At 46.6% G+C, this 24,929-nt stretch overlaps 1 protein-coding gene across 3 annotated transcripts in view; it reads left to right on the top strand.

Annotated features, from left to right (window-relative positions):
• ERCC6 (ERCC excision repair 6, chromatin remodeling factor) overlaps positions 1-24,929 on the top strand; it is a 107,676-nt gene that overhangs the window by 45,455 nt on the left and 37,292 nt on the right. For all 3 annotated transcript variants that reach the window (XM_063958604.1, XM_063958603.1, XM_063958602.1), the window contains exons 7-8: positions 2,255-2,413; positions 11,508-11,643. In XM_063958604.1, the coding sequence (XP_063814674.1) occupies positions 2,255-2,413; positions 11,508-11,643 (295 nt within the window). The remainder of the gene's footprint in view (positions 1-2,254; positions 2,414-11,507; positions 11,644-24,929) is intronic.

Raw genomic sequence — 24,929 nt, 5'->3', positions numbered from 1 at the left:
GTCCGCCGGACGGATAACAATGCTCAAGTCCTTACTGAGACTACGCATAGCTTCAAATTCGGCCTTAGACATATTAGAAACTTGAGGTTTATTCTTTATCTTGATATCCTCTATTTTTTGATCTAAACGTCTCTGAAAGCATTTGAGTGAGACATTGTTAGTATATGGATCAAACGTCGATCTAGGTCTTATGGCTAATGGGACTTCATTTTCTCGGTTCTTCTCATGTGCAGTTGACTGAAAATGTTCCTTTAATCTCAGATTTCTATTAAATTTATAGGAGTCCACTTTCCATTGAAAGTAATCTATGTTGGATGAAGGGACAAAGGAAAGACCCTTATTGAGGACAGCTTCTTCAGTTTCCGTCAGTTGTCTCTTGGAGAGGTTAAATACTAAGTTGTTTTCTTCTTGTTTGACTTGGCTTTTGATTTGCCTGAGCCACTGGCGACCTCTTCTTGTTCGGTTTCTTTTAATGGTCCCCGCTTGGCGCGGGTGCTGACTCCTAAAGGGGGTCTTTTATCAAGTTTTCCTCGTGCCCCTTCATTGTCACTATGGGAGGATGCTCCCCCACTTGACGTCTCAGTGTCGCCTGGGAACTTCCTAAAGTTTCGCTGCCTCTGATGAAAAAAACGTTTTCTTTCCGGATTGAAGGCCCATGTGTACACTTTGTTTTCAGCGTAGTCCCTTTGAACTGTTGCAAGTTTTTCACGTTTAAAACGTACCAACTCTCTCCGGTAACTTTCAACCTGTGTAGTTAATTTCTCCATCCATGGCTGAGTTTTGTCTGATGTCAAGGTAGGTACATGTAGTTCCTCAAATGCAGCAATTTTAGTTTTAGTCAGCTCCAGCTCCCTTGAGGATTCCTGTATGACTAACCGGATTAAATCTAGGCTGCATTTGTTTAAAATAGCAGCCCATTTGCGACAAAAGTCACTGCTGAATTTACCAATGGTAGGGATATTCCTTATACGAAAGCCACGAGGTATTTGGCCACTTCTATGATAGTCGGATAATGTTACGCCATGCAGAAAATAATCAACTTCTTTTTTGCGGAGCCTGAGGAGTTGTGTAAATAGTTGTTCGTTTGTTTCTTCACCCCCTGTGTTGGCAAAGTTCTCTTTGAAACGGATTTCATCCCATCCTTGTCAGAAAAACTCCATATTTCTCCCGCAGGTAGTGTTATATTTCTAAGTCCACTACTGTCCGCCATTGCAGGGTATAGGGTGAACAGCTGGTGTTAGATGCCGGAATTCCACCGGTATCTGAAGTCACTTCAATAAGCAGTAAACTGGTAATAGGTGCCTTACCCAGGTCACAAATCCTCGCACACACTCCCAAATGTCTAGGTAGTGCTGGAAGAAACAGTGTCCCAATATGCTCGTGGTAATGGTCGGCACTCTCAAGTATAAACTCACATAGCCCTGGTGCCCTCCTAGGTGTGTGCACACCAAACAGTATATAGCGGAGATAGGCGGCACTCCGGGGACTTATTCAAAAAATACACTGGACAACACCCGTGAGCATCAGCATCAACGTTTCGATTTTATTATTCGTCTTCAGGATAAAACATGTACCAAGATAACAAACATTTATAACTCACCAAGTGAATGCACGCCTCCTCCTGCCGCCAGGCTCCGGGCATCCGTCCACTCCCGATGATGTCACAACACCGCGACGTGCGCCCTCCAGCGCTCACATCAAGATCCGTACCGGACTCCCGTTGCCTAGCTACAGCAGACAGGCATAATCATGTGACTTGCCACCACCATGCTATATGGAAATATGAAAGGAAACACAAATCAAGCAAATCATAACAGCTAAAATGCAATCCATCCTACCCTGCTTACTGCAATTGTTTAACATTATCTGAATCGACAATACTGTAATATGCTAAGCATTATATACTTTGTTAGACGAAACTTAATTAAACAAAAACCGGACTACTATATAGATATATATATATATATATATATATATATATATATATATATATATATATATATATATATATATATATATATATATGTGTATATATATATATATATATATATATATATATGTGTATATATATATATATATATATATATATATATATATATATATATATATATATATATATATATATATATATATACACGATTTTTATTTCTGTATTTGTAATATATTTTAATATCCGTATTGCACATTATTCTCTTTCATTCTGCTCGTTTGTTTTCATTACTCTTGTATTTCTCTTGTTTTGTTTTCCCTACAGGTACCAGCAGACAGGTGTTCGGTGGTTGTGGGAACTGCATTGCCAACAGGCAGGAGGCATTCTGGGAGATGAGATGGGACTGGGCAAAACCATCCAGATAATTGCCTTCCTGGCAGGCCTAAGCTACAGCCGAATAAGGACACGAGGTTCTGATTACAGGCAAGCGGCTGCCCTGTAGACTGCCAGTCTAAGCCTCCCATGAATATTTCATCAGCATTATTACAGAGAGGGCGGACCTGCTGAATTATTCACCGCATTTCAATTAGATAGTTCCTTTAATTCGCTTAGTGAGGGGGAGGGGGTGTAAAAGTCCGCTTATGACAGGGAGGGGAGTTGTAGGGCACAGTTTATTAAAGAGCTAACACTAGTAATGAATTCTTGGCTTGCGCATCTGTGTCTTTGATTCAGCTTGTGTCTTACCACTGACTGCTACTCAGTGTTTGGCAATAGTATTATGTCATGGGCACAGAGAGACTTGGAGGATACTGAGAATATTAATGTCTTGGGAAAAAGTATACAACAAAACTGCAGCTGTGTGCACTGAATAAGATGTATTAACCCTTTTTTTCTAGATCATAATTGTTCTTGTGTTTGAGAATTATTTTCTACATGATGCCAGTTTTCCTCCTCTTGTGCTTTCTACTGACACATAAACGGAGTGTGAGCACAAAACTATGCATAACATTTTCATGAGCCCTCCTAGCATCATTGTTCTTGCATACAGTACAGAGACTTAATTTTTCATAAGAAACATTAGTGATTGTTTATCTTTTTCTTTATGAAGCCTATCTGCTGTCAGCTTTACATTTTATTTTTTAATCTTTGTTTTGTTGTTCTCTAAATCTGTTACTGACGTGGCCTTCTCTCTTTGTACTTCTATTTTGTGCTCTGTATGTCTCTGAACATTGGGCCTGATTAAGAGATGTACATAAACGCTATGTTACTCCAATGTTTTTAGATCTGTTCATAAATAATATGCTACAGCATTTTGGAGCTACATCAGGAAGTGCACCAGAAAAGGGGTGTAATGGCCCCATTTTCTGGTCGTGCAGTAGCCAGTGGCTCACTAGCCCCGTAAACATTAATTTTCTGGCCAACCTGTGGATTACGCTGATGACTGATGTTCATGCCGATGATCCGATGCTGTGTCATTGGACGCAGCAGTGGATCAAAGAAGCCTGCATGTGTGCGTCTTTCTACTACAGAAGCCTCCTGCTGCTTTTACACTTTTTAGTACAGGCACTGTCCACCTCTGAATCATCCCAATTGCTTGCACTGTATTAAACAAGCCACATTCAGAGGAAATGAGCTATGAATGTAGAATGCAGCTTTAGAATAGGATTTTAATACCGATCAGTAATTCCTTTTCTCGTAGTCCGTAGTGGATACTGGGGATGCCAGGCTCCAGTGGACCCGATCTATAACCCATGGTAATATACTATTCCCCAGTATCCACTTTGACATTAGAGAAATAATGTCACACAGGTGTCCACATACACCTATCCGTAAAATCACTCAGAGTAACCCCATTTGGTGTGCCGTGGATTTTGCAACTTTTTCTGTTAAATACACTTTTTAATGTGGTATATTAATCCTAAATGCTTAGTACACTATTAAGTGAATTAAAATTATAAAAAAAGTACACAAGCTGGGTAAAAAGTAAAAGACAGGTCCTACAATATAGGACCATCTGTCCTTGGCTTTTTTATACAGTAACTGGTTACCAGCCTGACGGTACAACGTAACAGTAATGTCAGCAACGGCGGCTGTGGTCACCTTTTCGGAGTAACACTTGAATTGCTCCATCGGGGTGCCATCTAGTGGCCACTGGCGTGAGGTGAGAAGCAGCGTTAACCTTTTATTATATAGGATTTTAGGTAGGGATTTTTGTGCTTTAAACGGTGTACTAAGGGGGTTATTCAGAGTTGCTAGCAAACCAACAAAGGGGGTTAGTCAGGTCACATCGCTAAGTGATGCGACCGCAAAATCACAGTTGTTGGCGTCACTGCACAACTGCATGTTCCATCCTGTGTGTGCACGGCTGCCCAAATGCGTTCAGTTCGCAAAGTGTGCAAACGCCTCTTCCTAATTGACAGGCAGAGCTGTTCGTAGAGCGGCAATGGAGTGTTGTGGGGGTGGCGCGGGGAAAATGGGGGCAGGTTGGCTTTTTTTGGGCGGCTGTGTCTAGCTGCGGCTGCAGGAGGTCATCCACAGTTGCTACGACCGCAATTAAATTGCAGTCTTAGTTACTGGGAAGGCCATTCAGCATGCTGGGCAGCCCCCAGCTTGCAGAATCTGCAAGCCTTACTGAATAACCCCTAAAGTTAGAAATTGGGCAAAACCATGTTGCACTGCAAGTGTGGCAGATGTAACATGTGCAGAGAGAGTTAGATTTGGGTGGGGTGTGTTCAAACTGAAATCTAAATTGCAGTGATTTACCCTGCACGGAAACAATATAACCCACCTAAATCTTAATCTTTCTGCACATGTTACATCTGCCCCACCTGCAGTGCAACATGGTTTTGCCCAATTGCTAACTTTATTGGTTTGCTAACAACTGTGAATAACCCCCTAAGTACTGTGCTTAGAATTGGTATTTATTGTTGCAAAGCAATTGGTATAAAGTAGCAGATTAGGCACAAAGATGCATGTCACTAGTCATTCTTAGGGGGTATCCAATTAAAGGTGAAAACACATTGGGTGCGAAAAATATCAATATTTCGCACTTTTTCCGATATTTCACCAATTTATTATTTTTTGCAATTTGTATCGCCTGAAAAAAAACAAACAAACTTTCCTCACGAAAGCATACGGGTTCAGTGAAACCTGTGTGTTCTCATGAGAAACAGCAAAGGGGCCGTCTCCGGACATTGAGGCAGGTTAAACAAAATCCCCTGCCCACTGCAGCAGCAGCAGCAGGCTGGGACTGCAGTGAGGGTACCGCGGCCCGGGAGCCGGCATTCAGTGCCGAGACCCCCTCAGCAGGGAAGCTGGAGCAGTGCTGCAGCCCCACTCTTCCCTGGCTCCTGCAGCGGTCATGTGACCAGGGAACTGGAGGTTAGCGCTGCAGCGGCAGCTGTCAGGAGCCAGCACCCGGTGCAGCAACATAAGCCCTGATAAGCCGCAGCTCATGCTGGCTTATTAGGGCTAATAGTATAGATCCCGGGCAATATCTATTACCCGCGGTAATGTACCACAGGTAATTGAATATCCCCCATAATCTGCTACTTTATTAGCTTCTTAAAACACAATTTGTGAAAAAAAAAGACTCAAGCATGGGAATTGCTGCCTGTGGTGGTACTTTTAAATCACACCTGGCGTCTCACACCACATGGCACAAAAAGGATTGGTGTATGAGAACACAGCTGTATTTCATTGCAGTTCTGTTAAAGGAATTGAATATTTCTCGTACGTCCTAGGGGATACTGGGAATCTATTTAGTACCATGGGGTATAGACTGGTCCACTAGGAGCCATGGGCACTATGGAAGTTTGATTAGGTGTGATGGCTCCTCCCACTATGCCCCTCCAACCAGACTCAGTTTCGAAAATGTGCCCGTAGGAGCCAGTCACATCTCTGGAAGCTCCTGAAGAGTTTTCTGTATGTATTTTCTAAGTTTGTTATTTTCAGGCAGGACTGGATGGCATCAGCCTGCCTGCTTCGTGGGACTTAGGGGGGAAAGGCCCAATCTTTGTCATGGTTAATAGTTCCGTTCCCCGCTGACAGGACGCTAGCTCCTCAGGGAACTATTCGCAAGCCTCACCATGGCGAGCGTACATTCATGCACGCTGCCACCCCCATCAGGGCCAGAAGAGTGGTGAAGTACTAAGCAGGCGTCCCGGTTCTAAACGGGGCCGACTGCGTCTCCCGACTGTGTACATTACAGCGGACACAGGGGGTCATTCCGAGTTGTTAGCTCGCTAGCAAATTTTAGCTGCATTGCACATGCTAGGCCGCCACCCTCTGGGAGTGTATCTTAGCATAGCAGAATTGCGAACGAAAGCTTAGCAGAATTGCGAATAGAAAATTCTTAGCAGTTTCTGAGTAGCTTGAGACTTACTCCTACACTGCGATCAGCTCAGCCCGTTTCGTTCCTGGTTTGACGTCACAAACACGCCCTGCGTTCGGCCAGCCACTCCCCCGTTTCTCCAGACACTCCCGCGTTTTATCCTGGCACGCCTGCGTTTTTCCGCACACTCCCAGAAAACGGTCAGTTTCCGCCCAGAAACACCCACTTCCTGTCAATCACTCACCGATCACTTCAACAATGAAAATTCTTCGTTCGGACGTGAGTAAATCTACTAAGTTTTGAGCTAAAATACTTAGCGCATGCGCCCTGCTTACCATGCGCATGCGCATTTTCGCATTAATCGCTCCGTTGCGAAAATCGGCAACGAGCGAACAACTCTGAATGACCCCACAGTACCCAGACTGACAACAAAGCCATAAAAGGAGTCTGTCTCCATTTTATGCACATAGACACATACCACATACAGCCAGTATAAAGAGGAGTGGGAAGACTGCGCGCCATTGAAGGGGCGGGACTTCACTATGAGCGTATCCAGCAGCTCACAAGCGCCGTTTTCCCTACTGCAGCTGGCACAGACACTGACTGACAGGAACGCGCAGCTCCTCCGGCGGGACTCCAGATTCCCTCAGCAGTACCAGGGGGTCATAGCAGGAGGGGGGAGCGATTTATTAGTGTACTAAGTCCCTAATCTAGGTACTTAGTCTGCGACCCGGCTAAGCTTGGCATTAGCGAAAAGGGCACCGCGTGCTGGTTCCATACACACTCTGTGTCTCCCTGGAAGGGCTCTTTGTGGGTTAATTGTGCATTTAACCTTTTCCTGTGTGAGTGCGCTGTCACTGTTACAGTAGGTCAGGCAAAGAGTGTGTTTCATGTATGGCACAGTGTTCCTCTTCAGGGGGTTCACTAGTGTGTACTCAGTGTAGTATCCCTGCCCAGGGTTGTGGGGCAGAACCAGCATGGCTGGACTCCATTAGGGGAATGATTTCCACAATTTCTACTAAGTTATCTCAGAATGAGAAAGACGCAATACTTAAGACAGTCTGTGACTGCGTTTATGAAAAAAGACTCTGTACCCAAACCAGCGTCTCAGTCCCCTGCCATTTGTACGCAAAAACGTACTTTGGCCCATATCCTGCAGTCGGACTCTGATGAGGGGTCAGAAATGGAGGAGGGTGAAGTGGACTCAGAGGTGGGGAGGGTACTCTGTCGCAGGGAATAGAGGCTCTCATAGCAGCTATCAGAGAAGTTCTGAATATCCCTGATAAGGTGACAGAGGAGAGTGGGGAATCTTATTTTAATATAAAGAAGAAATCCTCTGCTTCTTTTCCTGTGTCAAAGGAACTTAGGGGGTCATTCCGAGTTGATCGTAGCTGTGCTAAATTTAGCACAGCTACGATCATGAACGCAGCATGCAGGGGGACGCCCAGCACAGGGCTAGTCCACCCCGCATGTCAGTGAGGGCCCCCCCCCCCCCTTAGAAGTGCAAAGGCATCGCACAGCGACGCCCATCGACCGCCTCTGCCTGTGAATCAGGCAGAGGCGATTGTTGCACAGCGACAGGTGGCCATGCGCCGGCGCACTGCGGTGCCGGCGCATGCGCGGTTCTGACCAGATCGCTACGCTGCGAAAAACTGCAGCGTGCGATCGGGTCAGAATGACCCCCATAATACCCTGTGGGTTAATCCAGATAAGAAATTTAAAATCCCAAAACGGTTGTTTATCTCTTCCTTTTCCTCCTGAGGATAGGAAAAAATGGGACAATCCACCGATAGTGGATGCATCAGTCTCCAGGCTCTCACGAAAAATTGTATTGCCTGTCCCGGGTGCAGCCTCCCTAAAAGATGCGGCTGATCGCAAAATTGAGACTATGCTCAAATCTCTGTATACAGCTGCTGGGGTGTCCCAGAGACCCACTATAGCATGTGGGTGTATTACACGAGCCATTGCTAAATGGTCAGGTAACCTAATTGAGGGGTTGGATACATTATCTCAAGAGGAGATTGTTTTGCTCCTGCAACACATACAGGACTCTGCGAACTTTATGGTGGAAGCCATAAAAAAAGCTTGCTTAATGCACGCACTACAGCTATGGCAGTGTCGGCCCGCAGGGGCTTATGGCTACGCCAGTGGACTGCGGACGCGGACTCCAGAAAAGGCGTGGAAGGCCTGCCTTTCACAGATGAGGCCTAATTTGGAGATTAACTAGACAAATGGATCTCCAAAGCTACTGCGGGAAAGTCCACATACCTACCTTCTGCAGCTCCCCCAGTTAGGAAGGCCTATTCAGGATCCAATTTACAGTCCTTTCAGACTGTCAAGTTTAAGGGCAAGGCCAGAGGTTCTTCTGCCGCCGCCAGAGGTGCTAGAGATAAACCATGGAAACCGGCTACTGCCGATTCACAGGAACAGAGCTCGGGCTCTGCTTCCTCCAAAACCTTCCGCATGACGGTGGATCGCGGTACCTGGAAGACAGGCAGGTGGGAGCCCGGCTAAATTTCTTCAGTCACATCTGGAAAAGATCATGTCAGGATTCCTGGGTCATAGACCTTATCTCCCAGTCTACAGACTGTAGTTCCAGGAACTCCTATCTCACAGATTCTTCAAATCAGGCTTACCAGTTTCACAAGAGGAAAGAATAACCTTACAAGACGCCATTCAGAAACTGTTATAGACCCAGGTCATTGTTCCAGTTCCACCTCATCTACAAAACAAGGGTTATTATTCCAGCTTGTTTGTAGTGCCTAAGCAGGATGGTTCAGTAAGACCGATTCTGAACCTGAAGTCGTTGAACCCGTACTTAAGAGTGTTCAAATTCAAGATGGAGTCTCTGAGAGCGGTGATCTCAGGTCTGGATGAGAGGGAATTCCTAGTGTATCAAGGATGCATTCCTTCACATTCCGATCTGGCTACCTCATCAGGCTTATCTCCGGTGTGCACTGCAGGACTCTCTCTACCAGTTCCAGGCCCTACCATTTGGTCTGTCCACGGCACTGAGGGTGTTCACCAAAGTGATGGCAGAGATGATGTTACTTCTCCGTGAACATAATTCTGTACCTGGATGATCTTCTGATAAAGGCACTGTCCAGGGAGCAGTTGTTGGAGAACATTGGTCTCTCAACCAGACTACTCCTGGATCATGGGTGAATTCTGAACCTACCGAAATCTCACCTAGAACCAACGCAGAGGCTTCATTTCCTGGGAATGATACTGGACACAGTCTCAGAAAGTACTCCTTCCCTTGGAAAAGGCAATGATAATCCAGTCGCTGGTTCGGGCTGTCCTGAAACCAGCCCGGATCTCTGTGCAACTCTGCATACGCTTTCTGGGGAAAATGGTGGCCTCTTGCGAGGCGATTCAGTATGGAAGGTTTCATGCGAGGCCCTTCCAGCTGGATCTGTTGGACAAATGGTCCGGATCGCATCTTCACATGCACCAGAGGATTCGCCTGTCCCCAAAAGCCAGGATCTCCCTCCTGTGGTGGCTACAAACTTCTCACCTAGTGGAGGGTCGAAGGTTCGGGATTCAGAATTTTGGATTCTGTTAACCACAGACGCAAGCCTCGGAGGTTGGGGCGTAGTCACCCAGGGGGTACAGTTTCAGGGAAGATGGTCAAGTCAGGAAGTTGTCCTTCCAATAAACATCCTGGAGCTCAGGGCTATCTACAACGCCCTTCTGCAGCCTCCTTTCTTCTTCAGAATCAAGCTATTCAGGTCCAGTCGGACAATGTGACGCAGTGACATGCATTAACCAACAGGGTGGAATGAAAAGCAGAGCCGTAATGTCAGAGGGGTCAAAAATTCTCTGGGCGGAAAAACACGCTGTGGCGTTGTCGGCGGTCTTCATTCCGGGAGTAGACAACTGGGAAGCAGACTTCCTCAGCAGATACTACCTGCACCCGGGGGAATGGGGCCTTCAACCGGAGGTGTTCCGGTGGTTGACACGTCGGTGGGGATATCCACAAATCGACATGATGGCCTTCTGATTCAACAAGAAGCTCAAGCAGTATTGTTCCAGGTTGAGAGACCCACAAGCCGTGGCGGTATACGCCCTGACAACTCCATGGGTCTACCAGCTGGTGTACGTGTTTCCTCCACTTCATCTGATCCCAAGAATTCTAAAAAGACTTAAAAGGGAGAAGGATCAAGCAATCCTCATTGCTCCGGACTGGTCACGAAGGGCCTGGTATGCGGATCTTTTTTTAGATGCTGCTCAAAGATCGGAGGCCTCTACCTCTTCGAGAGGATCTTATGCAGCAGGCCTGTTCGTCTATCAAGACTTACCGCGGCTGCGTTTAACGGCATGGAAGTTGAACGGCTGATTCTAGCCAGTAGTGGGATTCCTGACAAGGTCATCCCAACTTTGATCCAAGCCAGGAAGGGGGTAACGGCTAAACATTACCACTGTATCTGGAAGAAATGCGTCTCTTGGTGTGAGAGCAGACCATATTCTGCGGTGGAATTTCATCTGAGACATTTCCTTCTTTTTCTGCAGTCGGGAGTGGATGTGGACCTACATCTAGGCTCCATAAAGGTCCAGATTTCGGCCTTGTCTATTTTCTTTCAGAAACAATTGGCTTGTCTCCCTGAGGTCCAGACATACTTGAAAGGTGTTCTGCACATCCAACCTCTCTTTGTGTCTCCCATGGCACCTTGGGATCTCAATTTTCTCACCACTTTTTCCTTTTCTATATCCTTCTCTCAAAGTATGTCCGTCTCCTCGGGCACAGTTTCTAGACTGAGTCTGGTAGGAGGGGCATAGAAGGTGGAGCCAACACACACAAACAAACTTCTATAGTGCCCATGGCTCCTAGTGGACCAGTCTATACCCCATGGTACTAAATGGATTACCAGTATCCCCTACGGACTATGAGAAAAGGATTTACCGGTCGGTAATTAAAATCCTATTTTCTCCCACATCCATAGCACAAACCCATTATGTTTAAATAAAGAAGTGAACGTATGTTATTTCTTTCTTTCTGCCATATTGCTGATTGTCAGTTTGTTTGAATCCACCAATCAGTACATTGCTTTTTCTCTCACGTAGATCTATAAAGCTTTAATCCTTTGTCCTGCCCCAGGGAGGGCAATGCTAAACCCTGTCTGCTTTCACAGTTTTAGAATGGTTGATTTTCTTACTTTTTAAGCACAACTATGGATTTATCAATGAGGTGTTATTGATTACTAATAACCTTATAATTACAAAAATACTGATTTTACTTTGCAGGTACGAAGGACTGGGTCCCAGTATCATTGTATGTCCAGCCACTGTAATGTACCAATGGGTCAAGGAATTCCATACTTGGTGGCCTCAATTGCGTATAGCTGTCCTACACGAGACTGGGAGCTTTCCTGGGAAAAAGGTAATTAATACTATCTTCTGTCCATCTGAATGCATTGTCACTTGATCTTCTAACATTTATTTTAGAGGTCTTTTAGCAAAATCAGTAAATTGATAGTTTTGATCCATTCTGTATAAGAAATACAGCGCACCTTCTAGGGGATTGCCTGAGCAATTTAGCTATCATACGTTAACTGTGCAATCATCCCAGTTGATCTTTTTATACTGGTGTTTGATTTCTGGACATTTTAAAATACATCTGCTTTGGACCCCAAATAACAAACAATCTAAATTTACAGGGATTAAATTGTTTTTAAGAAAAGTTAATAAAAAAATGTTGTTAACCTTTTTATGTGTGACCCTAAGTCAGGGGTGGGCAATTAATTTCTATAGGGGGCCACATGAAAAATCTGAACTGTGTTGGAGGTCCTAACCAATGATAACTTGAACTTAATTATGCTCAATATATAATAAAAGCACAAACCTACTTTTTAATGTCATTTTTTTTTCTGCTATTGGCTTGTAATTTGCACTGTATGACGGGTTGCTGTCCCATTGCTGCAAGACTCACCCTGGATGCTGGTCTGACGGGATCTCTAAAGCACCCCGAAGTTTAAGCAGGAAGTGACGGGGCAAAGCCATCTCCCGCGGGATACACGTCATCAGGCGCTGGTTGCTAGGGACCCAGGGGGCGGGGACCGCCGGCAGTGACTACCCGTGCTCTGCGGCTCTGTAGCTTGCGACTTGCGGGCAGTCACTGGGCCTCAATTGTTAAGCTGCATCGCAGGGTCTTTGTGACCTATCGATACAGCACAGTGTGTGGTGCAGGGAGCTTGTGGGCGGAGAGCTGCGGGTGCCGTGTGTGTAAGATAAAGGGGGGGAGCCGTGTGACTGGAATAAATACGCGGGCCGGACAGGGATTGCCAGAGGGCCGTACTTTGCCCAGGTCTGCCCAAAGTGGTACTATGAGCTGTTGCATGTTGTAGACACAAGTACTGAGCTGTTTATTATTAGAATTTGTTTATAGGGTGCCTCAAACTTCCGCAGTGCTGTACAGAGCAGTGATACAAACATGGTAGACATAATATCAAAGTCACAGGGTAACCAGCATAATATACTTTATATATAAAATTAGTTTGTATGGTAGTCAAAAAAGGGTGCTAAAACCTAACACAATTTCATTGGTTATCTTATGTGTTAGAATTTGGAATGTTTGAATCAATCTCTTTTTAGATTCTGATATACCTCTATATCATGTATCCCGTAAGATTACCATATATAGTATCTTCATTTTATGCATTTATTAAAATAAATAAAAAATCAAATACATTAAAACCAAGACATTGACATTTCTCTTACGTCCTAGAGGATGCTGGGGACTCCGTAAGGACCATGGGGTATAGACGGGCTCCGCAGGAGATAGGGCACCTAAAAAGAACTTTGACTATGGGTGTGCACTGGCTCCTCCCTCTATGCCCCTCCTCCAGACCTCAGTTAGATCTTGTGCCCAGAGGAGAATGGGTGCACTGCAGAGAGCTCTCCAGAGTTTTCTGTGAAAAAGAATTTTGTTAGTTTTTTTATTTTCAGGGAGTCCTGCTGGCAACCGGCTCCCTGCATCGTGGGACCGAGGAGAGAGAAGCAGAGCTGGCTTGTTAAGTTGGGCACTGCTTCTAAGGCTACTGGACACCATTAGCTCCAGAGGGAGTCGGAACACAGGTCTCACCTGGGGTTCGTCCCGGAGCCGCGCCGCCGTCCTCACAGATGCCGAAGATAGAAGCCGGGTGAGTATGAGAAGGCAAAGAAGACATCAGGCAGCAGAAGACATCAGATCTTCATGAGGTAAGCGCGCAGCGGTAAGCTGCGCGCCATTGCTCCCAGTCACACACACACACAAGCAGGCACTGAAGGGTGCATGGCGCAGGGGGGGGGGCGCCTTGGGCAGCAATATTCCTCATATTTGGCATTGATAAGCATGGATTAGGCTGTGGCACAGTAAATCCGGTAACCCCCGCCATTTTTATATAGAAAGTTGATGGGACCGAAGCCCGCCGTCGGGTGGGCGGGACTTGATCCTCAGCACTGACCAGCGCCATTTTCTCCACAGAGACTGCACGAGGAAACGCTGGCTCCCTGTTCTCTCCCCTGCTGAGCTTCACAGGCTGGAAAAAAGAGGAGGGGGGCACTTTGGCGACGCAGTGAGTGGAGATTACAATTATATACATATAACAGCGCTATCTGGTCATATATTCCAGTGTTTTTAAGCGCTGGGTGTGTGCTCGCATACTCTCTCTCTGTCTCTCCTAAGGGCCTGGTTGGGGTTTTGTCCCCTTATAGGTAACTCCCTGTGTGTGGGGTGTCGGTACGTGTGTGTCGACATGTCTGAGGCGGAAGGCTTCTCCAAGGAGGAGGTGGAGCAAATGAGTGGTGTGTCCCCGTCGGTTGTGCCGACTCCAGATTGGATGGACATGTGGCATACGTTGCATGCAAGTGTGGCATCTTTACATAAAAGGCTTGATAAGGCTGGTTTAGGGGGGACATCAGGCGGTCAATCCTCAGATTGGACCGACTCACAGGGCCCGTCGGGGTCTCAAAAGCGTCCCTTAACACAAGACACTACTACCGACACGGATTCTGATTCCAGTGTCGACTATGACGAAGTAAAATTGCACCCTAGGGTGACTAAAACCATTCAGTGTATGATTGTGGCAATAAGGGATGTGTTGCATATTGTGGATGAACCCTCGGTCCCCGACACAAGGGTACACATGTTTAAGGAAAAGAAACAGATTATTAATTTTCCCACATCTCATGAATTAAATGAGTTCTTTTGAAAAGCTTGGGAGACTCCGGATAAGAGACCGCAGATCCCCAAAATAATTTTTATGGCTTACCCTTTCCCTAAGCAGGACAGGGAGATTTGGGAATCACCCCCCACTGAGGACAAGGCCCTGACGCGCTTGTCCAAGAAAGTGGCGCTACCGTCTCCTGACACAGCGGCCCTTAAGGACCCTGCAGATCGCAGGCAAGAAACTACCTTTAAGGGTATTTATTCTCATACGGGTGCTGTGTTAAGACCGACGATTGCGTCGGCATGGGTGTGTTGCGCAATTGCAGCTTGGACAGATGAGCTGACAGATCAATTTGATACTATGGATAAGGATTCTATATTCCTAACTCTAGCCCATATAAAAGACGCAGTCTTATTTATGAGGGATGCTCAAAGGGACATTGGTTTGCTAGCGTCTAGGGCCAATGCCATGTCTATCTCAGCAAGAAGATCCTTATGGACTCGCCAATGGACGGGTGATGCGGATTCCAAAAAACATATGGAAGTACTACCTATAAGGGTGATGTATTGTTTGGGGATGGGCTGAAGGACCTGGTTTCCACAGCTATAGCAGGTAAATCAAATTTTTTACCATATATTCCCCAACAGCAAAAGAAAGCAACACCCTATCGGATGCAGTCCTTTCGGTCGCACAAGTCCAAAAGAGGTCGGGATCCTCTTTTTTCGCCAGAGGTAAGGGCAGAGGCAAGAGAGCACCTGCTTCGTCAGGTGCCCAGGAACGTCCTCCCCGGCTGCTCCAAAACCCACAGCATGACGCTGGGACTCGCATGAGGGAGTCCGCACCGGTGGGGGCACGTCTTCGACTTTTCAGTCAGGCCTGGGTCAGTTCGGACCTGAATCCCTGGGTGTTCGAAATAGTTTCCCAGGGTTACAAATTGGAATTCGAGGAGGTGCCCCCGCGCCGATTTTTCAAATCGGCCCTACCAGCTTCCACATCAGAAAGGGATGTAGTGTTAGCTGCAATTCAAACGCTGTGTATACAGCAAGTGATAATCAAGGTTCCCCTGCACCAGCAGGGAAGAGGTTACTATTCAACCCTATTTGTGGTCCCGAAACCGGACGGTACGGTCAGACCGATTTTGAATCTGAAATCCCTAAACCTGTACATAAAAAGATTCAAATTCAAAATGGAATCTCTCAGAGCAATAATAGCCAACTTGGAGGAGGGGGAGTTTATGGTGTCTCTGGACATAAAGGATGTGTACCTTCATGTCCCCATATATGCCCCCCATCAGGAATACCTGAGATTCGCTGTACAGGATTGTCATTACCAATTTCAGACGTTGCCGTTTGGACTTTCCACGGCCCGAGGATTTTCACCAAGATAATGGCGGAAATGATGGTGGTCCTGCGCAAGCATGGAGTCACAATTATCCCATACTTGGACGATCTCCTGATAAAAGCGAGGTCAAGAGAGAAATTGCTGAGCAGTGTGGCGCTCTCTCTGAGAGTGCTCCAGCAACACGGTTGGATTCTAAATTTACAGAAGTCACAGTTGATCCCGACAACTCGACTACCGTTCCTAGGTATGATACTGGATGCGGAACAAATGAAGGTCTTCCTCCCAATAGAGAGCCCAAGACATCCAGAACATGGTCAGAGACCTGCTAAAACCGAAAAGGGTGTCAGTTCACCAATGCACTCGAGTTCTGGGGAAAATGGTGGCGGCCTACGAGGCCATTCCCTTCGGAAGGTTCCATGCAAGGACTTTTCAATGGGACCTTCTGGACAAGTGGTCCGGGTCCCATCTGCATTTACATCGGAAAATAACTCTGTCCCCAGGAACCAGAGTGTCCCTCCTGTGGTGGTTGCAAAGTGCTCACCTGCTGGAGGGTCGCCGGTTCGGAATTCAGGACTGGATCCTGGTTACCACGGGCGCGAGCCTCCGAGGATGGGGAGCAGTCACACAGGGAAAGACTTTTCAGGGTCTTTGGTCAGACCAGGAGTCCTGTCTACACATCAATGTGTTGGAACTCAGGGCCATTTACAACGACCTTCGACAAGCGGAGAGTTTTCTTCGAAACCTTCCGGTTCTGATTCAATCAGACAATGTCACAGCAGTGGCTCATGTGAACCGCCAAGGCGGGACAAGAAGCAGAGTCGCGATGGCGGAAGCCACAAGGATCCTTCGCTGGGCGGAAAATCATGTAAGCGCTCTGTCGGCTGTCTTCATTCCGGGAGTGGACAACTGGGGAAGCAGACTTCCTCAGCAGACACGATCTCCATCCAGGAGAGTGGGGACTTCATCAAGAAGTCTTTGCAGACGTAACACGTCTTTGGGGAACTCCTCAAATAGACATGATGGCGTCACGCCTCAACAAAAAAATTCGGAGGTATTGCGCCAGGTCTCGGGACCCTCAAGCAGTAGCAGTAGACGCACTGGTAACACCGTGGGTGTTCGAATCGGTCTACGTGTTCCCTACTCTTCCTCTCATCACGAAAGTGTTGAAGATCATAAGACGAAGAAGAGTACAGACGATACTCGTTGTCCCACACTGGCCTCGAAGGACTTGGTACTCGGAACTACAAGAGATGCTCACAGGAGACCCCTGGCCTCTTCCTCTGAGGGAAGACCTGTTGCAGCAGGGGCCCTGTGTATTTCAAGACTTACCGCGGTTACGTTTGACGGCATGGCGGTTGAACGCCGAATCCTAGCAAAAAAGGGGATTCCGGAAGAGGTCATCCCTACTTTAATAAAGGCTAGGAAGGAGGTGACAATAAAACATTATCACCGTATCTGGCGAAAGTATGTGTCTTGGTGTGAGACCAAGAATGCACCTACGGAAGATTTTCATTTGGGTCGTTTTCTCCATTTCCTACAGACAGTAGTGGATATGGGCCTGAAATTAGGCTCGGTTAAGGTACAGATTTCGGCCCTCTCGATTTTCTTTTAGAAGGAATTGGCTTCTCTTCCAGAAGTCCAGACGTTCGTAAAGGGAGTGCTGCACATCCAGCCCCCTTTTGTGCCTCTAGTGGCACCATGGGACCTGAACGTGGTGTTGCAGTTCCTAAAATCATACTGGTTTGAACCGCTTAACAAGGTTGAGTTGAAATTTCTTACCTGGAAGGTGGTAATGTTGTTGGCCTTAGCATCAGCAAGGCGAGTGTCAGAATTGGCGGCTCTATCACACAAGAGCCCCTACTTGATTTTTCATGTGGATCGAGCTGAATTGAGGACACGTCCGCAATTTTTGCCTAAAGTGGTTTCGTCGTTCCATATGAATCAACCTATAGTGGTGCCTGTGGCTACCGGTGACCTGGAGGATTCCAGATCCCTGGACGTAGTCAGGGCCTTAAAAATTTATGTAGCCAGGACGGCTAAAATTAGGAAAACAGAGGCTCTGTTTGTCCTGTATGCGGCCAATAAGATTGGCGCTCCTGCTTCAAAGCAGACTATTGCTCGCTGGATCTGTAATACGATTCAACAGGCTCACTCTACGGCTGGATTGCCGGTACCAAATTCGGTTAAGGCCCATTCCAATAGGAAGGTGGGCTCTTCTTGGGCGGCTGCCCGAGGTGTCTCGGCTTTACAACTTTGCCGAGCGGCGACGTGGTCGGGGTCAAACACCTTTGCTAAATTCTACAAGTTTGATACCCTGGCTGATGAGGACCTAGCGTTTGCTCAGTCGGTGCTGCAGAGTCGTCCGCACTCTCCCGCCCGATTGGATGCTTTGGTATAAACCCCGTGGTCCTTACGGAGTCCCCAGCATCCTCTAGGACGTAAGAGAAAATAAGATTTTAAACCTACCGGTAAATCTATTTCTCCTAGTCCGTAGAGGATGCTGGGCGTCCGTCCCAGTGCGGAAACTCTGCAAGACTTGTATATAGTTGTTGCTTACATAAGGGTTATGTTACAGTTGACATCGGTCTTGGACCGTTACTGTTGTTTTTTGTTCATACTGTTAACTGGTTATGTATGTTCCAGGTTACATGGTATGATTGGTGTGGGCTGGTATGAATCTTGCCCTTGGATTGCTAAATCCTGCCTTGTATTGTCCATCTCCTCTGGGCACAGTTCTCTAACGGAGGTCTGGAGGAGGGGCATAGAGGGAGGAGCCAGTGCACACCCATTGTCAAAGTTCTTTTTAGGTGCCTTATCTCCTGCGGAGCCCGTCTATACCCCATGGTCCTTACGGAGTCCCCAGGATCCTCTACGGACTAGGAGAAATAGATTTACCGGTAGGTTTAAAATCTTATTTTTAACATTTAGCACAATACATATATTACAGTGTTGGAGTTGTTTTAAGCATTTGGAGTTGTTTCTTATCGCTGTTAGGGTAGAGAATGATAATTTTCTATATTGTGCTAGATGACATGGTAATCCCATTAAGTTTTTTAGAACAGAGGCCCTCATTCCGAGTTGATCGCTAGCTGCCGTTGTTCGCAGCGATCATGCTAAAAATCTGCACTTCTGCGCATACGTACTTTCACAAAAGCCGATGCAGTTTTACACAAGCTCTAGCGACGCTTTTCAGTCGCACTGCTGGCCGAAGAGTGATTGACAGGAAGTGGGTGTTTCTGGGTGGTAACTGACCGGTGTTTCTGGGTGGTAACTGACCGTTTTCAGGGAGTGTGTTGAAAAACGCTGGCATGCCAGATAAAAACGCAGGAGTGGCTGGGGAAACGTAGGCGTGGCTGGCCGAACGCAGGGCGTGTTTGTGATGTCAAAACAGGAACTAAATAGTCTGCAGTGATCGCAAGCTAGGAGTAGGTCTCGAGCTGCTCAGAAACTACACAATCTTTTTTAGTTGCAGCCCTGTGAACCTTTCGTTCGCATTTCTGCTAAGCTAAGATACACTCCCAGCGGGCGGCGGCTTAGCGTTTGCACGGCTGCTAAAAGCAGCTAGCGAGCGAACAACTCGGAATGAGGGCCAGAGTTGCATGCATCTGTCTTTTATTGTCAACGCGTTTCGTTCATTCTAGACTTCCATCAGGGGATCAGCCAAAATATGGCATACATATTTCCCACATAATATGGTTATTTGGTGGTCGCTTTCACCCAAATAAAAGACTGATTTAGTCAATCAATTGGTAATGTGATGAATATCAACTACCCACTTTTTTATATATACAGAGTTCATCAATACCTTCAGACATTAAATTGAGCTATACTCTATAGAAGATATCTATGTGCTCTGTTCTGTATGCTGGTGGTGAATATACATAGGGCCCGATTCAGACCTGATCGCTGTTGTGCAATTTTGCAAGGCTGACGATTATCAATTGACCACGCATGTGTACAGATCGTAATGCGCAAGGCCAAATTACGAAAATATCCAGTGTTTTTTTCCGATTGCTAGACGTACGCAAGTTGATTGACAGCTGGCATTTGGGGGTGGTAACTGGCTGTTTTCTAGGAGTGTCAGGAAAACACAGGTGTGCCCAAGCTTTTTCAGGGAGCCCAAATGTTTTCAGGGATAGAATCGGGCCCCGATCAGCCTGATTCTATCGCAGTGTAGATGTAGGTCCTGGGCTATGCACAGACTGGAAAACTCATTAGATGGTGAGTGAGTTGCGAACAGAGATTTTCGCAGGCCTAAAGGGCCCTACACACTTAAAGATTTTACTGAAAGATATGAACGATCTTGTTCATTAATGAACAACATATCGTTCATATCTTTCAGTGTGTAGGCACCAGCGATGAACGATGCACGGCCCTGCGCTTGTTCATTGTTTGTGTTGGCTCGTTCATACCTGCAGGCCAATATGGACAATCTCGTCCATATTAGCATGCAGGGCTATGGAGACGGGTGACGGGGGGACTGTAGAAACTTCACACACACACACCGCCGCCGTATCTGCCATCTGGCTTCTCGACGATCAGTCGCCAAGTGTGTGGGGCCCTTAAGAAGACTTGCACGAGTTGGATTTTCACTCTGAGCGGCGACTATCTGAACGCAAACCTCTGTAAATTTGCAGAGGAGAGATCAGGTCCGAATTACCCCCATATTTACAAGTGGTCAAGTTATACTTATACATTTTGGCATAGGTGGTCATTCCAAGTTGTTCGCTAGCAGTTTTCGTTCGCAGCGCAGCGTTTAGGTAAAAAAGCGGCTCTTCTGCGCATGCGACGCAATGCGCATGTGTGACGTACTTTCACATCAGCCGATGCAGTTTCACACAAGGTCTAGCGACGCTTTTCAATCGCACTGCTGTCCGCAGGAAGTGGGTGTTTCTGGGAGGTAACTGACCGTTTTCAGGGAGTGTGTTGAAAAACGCAGGCGTGTCAGATACAAACGCAGACGTGCCTGGGGAAACACAGGCGTGGCTGGCCGAACGCAGGGCGTGTTAGTGACGTCAAAACAGGAACTAAACAGTCTGAAGTGATCGCAAGCTAGGAGTAGGTCTCGAGCTGCTCAGAAACTGCACAATCTTTTTTTGTAGCAGTGCTGCGATTCTTTCGTTCGCACTTCTGCTAAGCTAAGATACACTCCCAGCGCGCGGCGTCTTAGCGTTTGCATGGCTGCTAAAAGCAGCTAGCGAGCGAACAACTCGGAATGAGGGCCATAGTTCTGAGAAATGTAGTGGGAAAGTGATGAAAAGAGAAAGGAAGACCCTGCTTGTAAGAGATTGTTATAAAAATGGTTGAGTATTTCAGAACAGTTAACTCTCTTAGCATCTTTTCTTCATATAAGAACATAGAATTTGATGACAGATGAGAACTATCTAATCTGCCCTAAACACATGTACATGCACACACTTACACTCTAGGATTAATTTTTTTTTGTCGGGAGCCAATTAACCTACCAGTATAGTTTTGGAGTGTGGAGGAAACCGGAGTACCCAGAGGAAACCTATGCAAGATCTGGGACAAAATACAAACTCCACATACTTAGGGTCATGAGGGGAATCGAACCTACTGTGAGGCAGTAATACTAATCGTTACACCATACATACTGCCCATATGTTTGGCTCTTGTGCAAGACTTTCTCAACATTCACTTTAAAATTCCAGTGCAATAATCAGTCACCTGTATCATACAGACTATGAAATAAAATTCAGTCTAAATGACTTCATTCAGTGTATTGGTACTCTGTCCACATTGTCACTTTTAACCACAATATAGTATCATCATCACTGAGCCATAGCTAGAAAGAAGAATTATGTTTTCTCTATCATCCACTAAGGGACACTGGAAGCTTACGCTGGGGATAGAGACTTGGATTGCTGGGAGCTGGCACATGTTAATTTAGAAAAGTGTGTTGCTCCTCCCCCTCTAGTACCCATCATCCCCAGTTAGAAAAATGTGCCTGAGGGAGCTAGGTCACACTGGAGCTTTCTCCAGTCTTTTATTAGGTATTTTCTTTTATTGTATTTTTATTGTATTTTAGTGATAATGTCCACTGCTTCTATTACAGCAGGGATACAAGGCTTGCCTGAGATTGCACTGAAAGAGGTTATCAGAGCTACCAAAGCTGCTGCGATACCTCCATTTAACTGGCTTGCGGCTGCTATCTAAAAGGGGCTAAAACCATCACCAAGGGCACTGTGAGTTTTTGCTCCACCTACAACAGCGGCTAATGGCTCAGGAGGGGATGCGGCTCCTCTGTGCAAGCGCGATCCGGTGTTACCGCTTTTATGGCTGGTGGCAGCGCATAGCGGCAGTCAGCAATAAGCTCTCAGGAGGCAAGAGGCTGCAGAGCGGTCGCTCGACGCTTCCACTCCCCTGTACAGGATCCCTGCAGTCTGAATACCGTTGAACACAGCACAGGCCGTTACAGGGGTGAAGTACACTCACTCCAATGGCCATTACAGGCAGCAAGATTATAGGGACAGCGCCCAGGGTGGGGGCGGAGCCTCACAGTGGCGCTTTTTCAGGGCAAAGCCAGGAGATAACATTCTGCATAGTTGCAAAAGAATGTTAATATTCCATTATAGACTACACAGTCTTTTACTACTCTGTACCACTCCTCATAATAGGCAGAGCACAGGTGTACCACTTCACCAGAGTCACAGACTGCCGTGAGAGCAAAATTTTCCACAGTTGCTGTGGATAAGTCTCCTACCAGCTACAGGCAAGTCTGCACGTCCCAGCCATTCCGATACGAAGGTCGTGAGTACGCTGAGGTCTTGAGCTGGTTGGGGGAGACAGGGAATTCAGGGGTGGGTTGTGTGATCTCCTCCTCTACTGCCCACATTATTCTCACTCTGTATACCTATAACAAGTGTGTGTGTACTTATTTGTTGGTGAGTGTATTCATGGGCCATGACAAGCAGGTCAAACACAAAGGCTTCTCAGAAGCTATTTTCCTGTACCCAGTGCAACACAAAATTTACCCTTGCAAACCCACAGGGTAACTCTACCTTGTGCGAGTCCTGTACAATGACAGACTCAAACAGGTCTGATGAGGTTTCTAACACTCCACCTTGGGTCACAGTTCTGGCCGAATCCGTGGCTGCTTTATCGACAGAACTGTCCGAGTCACGTAGGTTGGAACTGACGTGGGCTAAGGACTTGGCTAAGTCCATGGAAAATCTTGTAAACGCTATGGGATCTTCTAGTAGACTTTCTCCTACTTCTTCCCTTAGGCGGATCTGTGGCTGCTTTATCGACAGAACTGGCCGAGTCACGTAGGTTGGAACCGACCTGGGCTAAGGACTTGGCTAAGTCCATGGAAAATCTTGTAAACGCTATGGGATCTTCTAGTAGATTTTCTCCTACTTCTTCTCTTAGTCAGAAACGTCCACTTCCTGCGGTCCTTCAGTCTGATGACTCCGATGAGGAACAACAGCATGAGGATGTGGAGGAAGGCGAATGGGAGGTAGTCCTGGAGGAACCAGAATGGGAGTTGGACTCCGGTGCCCAGGGTGTAGAATCTTTGATTCTTGCGGTAAAGAAAGTACTTAATTTTCAAGGAGATCCTGTACCGGAACCAAAAGAATTTCAATTATTTGGCGAACAACAGACGGCTTTGGTTGTCTTCCCGTTTTTTTTTCAACTATTACACGATAATCTGGCGACGGCATGAAAACAGCCAGACAAGCGTTTCCAGATTCCGAGGAATTTTTTCTCACTACTCTTTTCAGTCATCCATGACAGCTAAGTGGAAAACTCCTCCACCTGTGGATGCGTCAGTCTCTCGACTGTCCTAAAAGACAACGCTGCCAGTACCAGGAGCCACTTCACTTAAAGACGCCTTGGATCGTAGCCTGGAGGCTACTCTTAAGTCCATTTACTCTGCAGCAGGGGCTCAACTCAGGCCATACCTGGTAAGCTCATGGGTTAACACGGCCATTGTCAAATGGGCTGAAGAGTTAGGCAGCGGGTTAAAATCCCGGTCATCGAGATCAGACCTAAGGGTCTACCACACTGAACACATATGTGAATCGGCTGGGTTTTTGGCTGCAGCAGCCAAAGACATCAGTTCCATTAATTCCAGAATTTCTGCCTCTGCTATCTCTGCGCATCATACTTTGTGGCTATGCTCTTGGCATTTGGATATTGAATCAAAGAAATCGGCTGAGGCGCTCCCATTTACAGGTGATATGTCCGGACCAGAGCAAGACCAAAGGTAGAAAAGCCAGAGGTCATCCACATACAGCGGTGCGTCGTGCAGAGGCCAAGACGACAGAGAACAGGTGGCATGACGGGTTACCATCCCACCTGTGGGCACCACAGGTTGTTGCACGGCTCCTGACATTCCATTAGGTTTGGGTACACAACTCATCGGATCCCTGGATTCACTGTTTGGTGTCGGAAGGATACAAAATAGATTTTTCAGTTTTTCCTCTGGACCTGTTCTTCACAACAGGACTACCACAGTCTCCAGACAAAGCAGTAGTTCTACAAACTGCCATTCACTCCCTTCTCGCAGCAAGGGTAGTGGTACCAGTCCCATTACTCCTATCTATTCGTGGTACCCAAACCAGACGGATCTGTCAGGCCGATTCTCAACTTAAAGTCCTTAAACGAATACCTGACACTTTATCGCTTCAAGATGGAGTCCATCCAATTAGTAATAGCGAGTTTGGAACCGGAAGAATACCTGATCTCCTTGGATATATACAATGCATCTCTACATATTCCCATGTGGGAACCGCATCAAGCCTATCTGCGGTTTGCCATCTTACAGGATTACTATCAGTTTCGGGCTCTGCCGCTCGGGTTATCGGCGCCCCGGATCTTCACCAAGGTCATGTCTGTAATGATCACACACCTGCAATCGTTGCACTGTCCCTTATCTGGACGATTTGTTAAGGCACCACTAGAAACGACACTTCTAGAACATGCTTGGTTGACGTACCAGACTCTTATACGTCATGGGTGGATCATCAGTTTATACAAGTCTCTGCTGATTCCAGCTCAGCGCCTTTTATTTTTGGGATTAATTCTCGATACGAAACAGAGAATTTTTCTGCCGAAGGACAAGGCGCAGGACATCTGTCATATGGTCCAGATGGTCTTAAGGCCCAAATGGGTGTCATTACACTTTTGTACTCTCCTCCCGGGGAAGATGGTG

Source organism: Pseudophryne corroboree, chromosome 3 (genome assembly GCF_028390025.1).
Source record: "Pseudophryne corroboree isolate aPseCor3 chromosome 3, aPseCor3.hap2, whole genome shotgun sequence".
Classification (NCBI taxonomy): Eukaryota; Metazoa; Chordata; class Amphibia; order Anura; family Myobatrachidae; genus Pseudophryne; species Pseudophryne corroboree.
The sequence above is the reverse complement of the archived record's forward strand: the minus strand, read 5'-3'. Positions and strand labels throughout refer to the sequence as shown.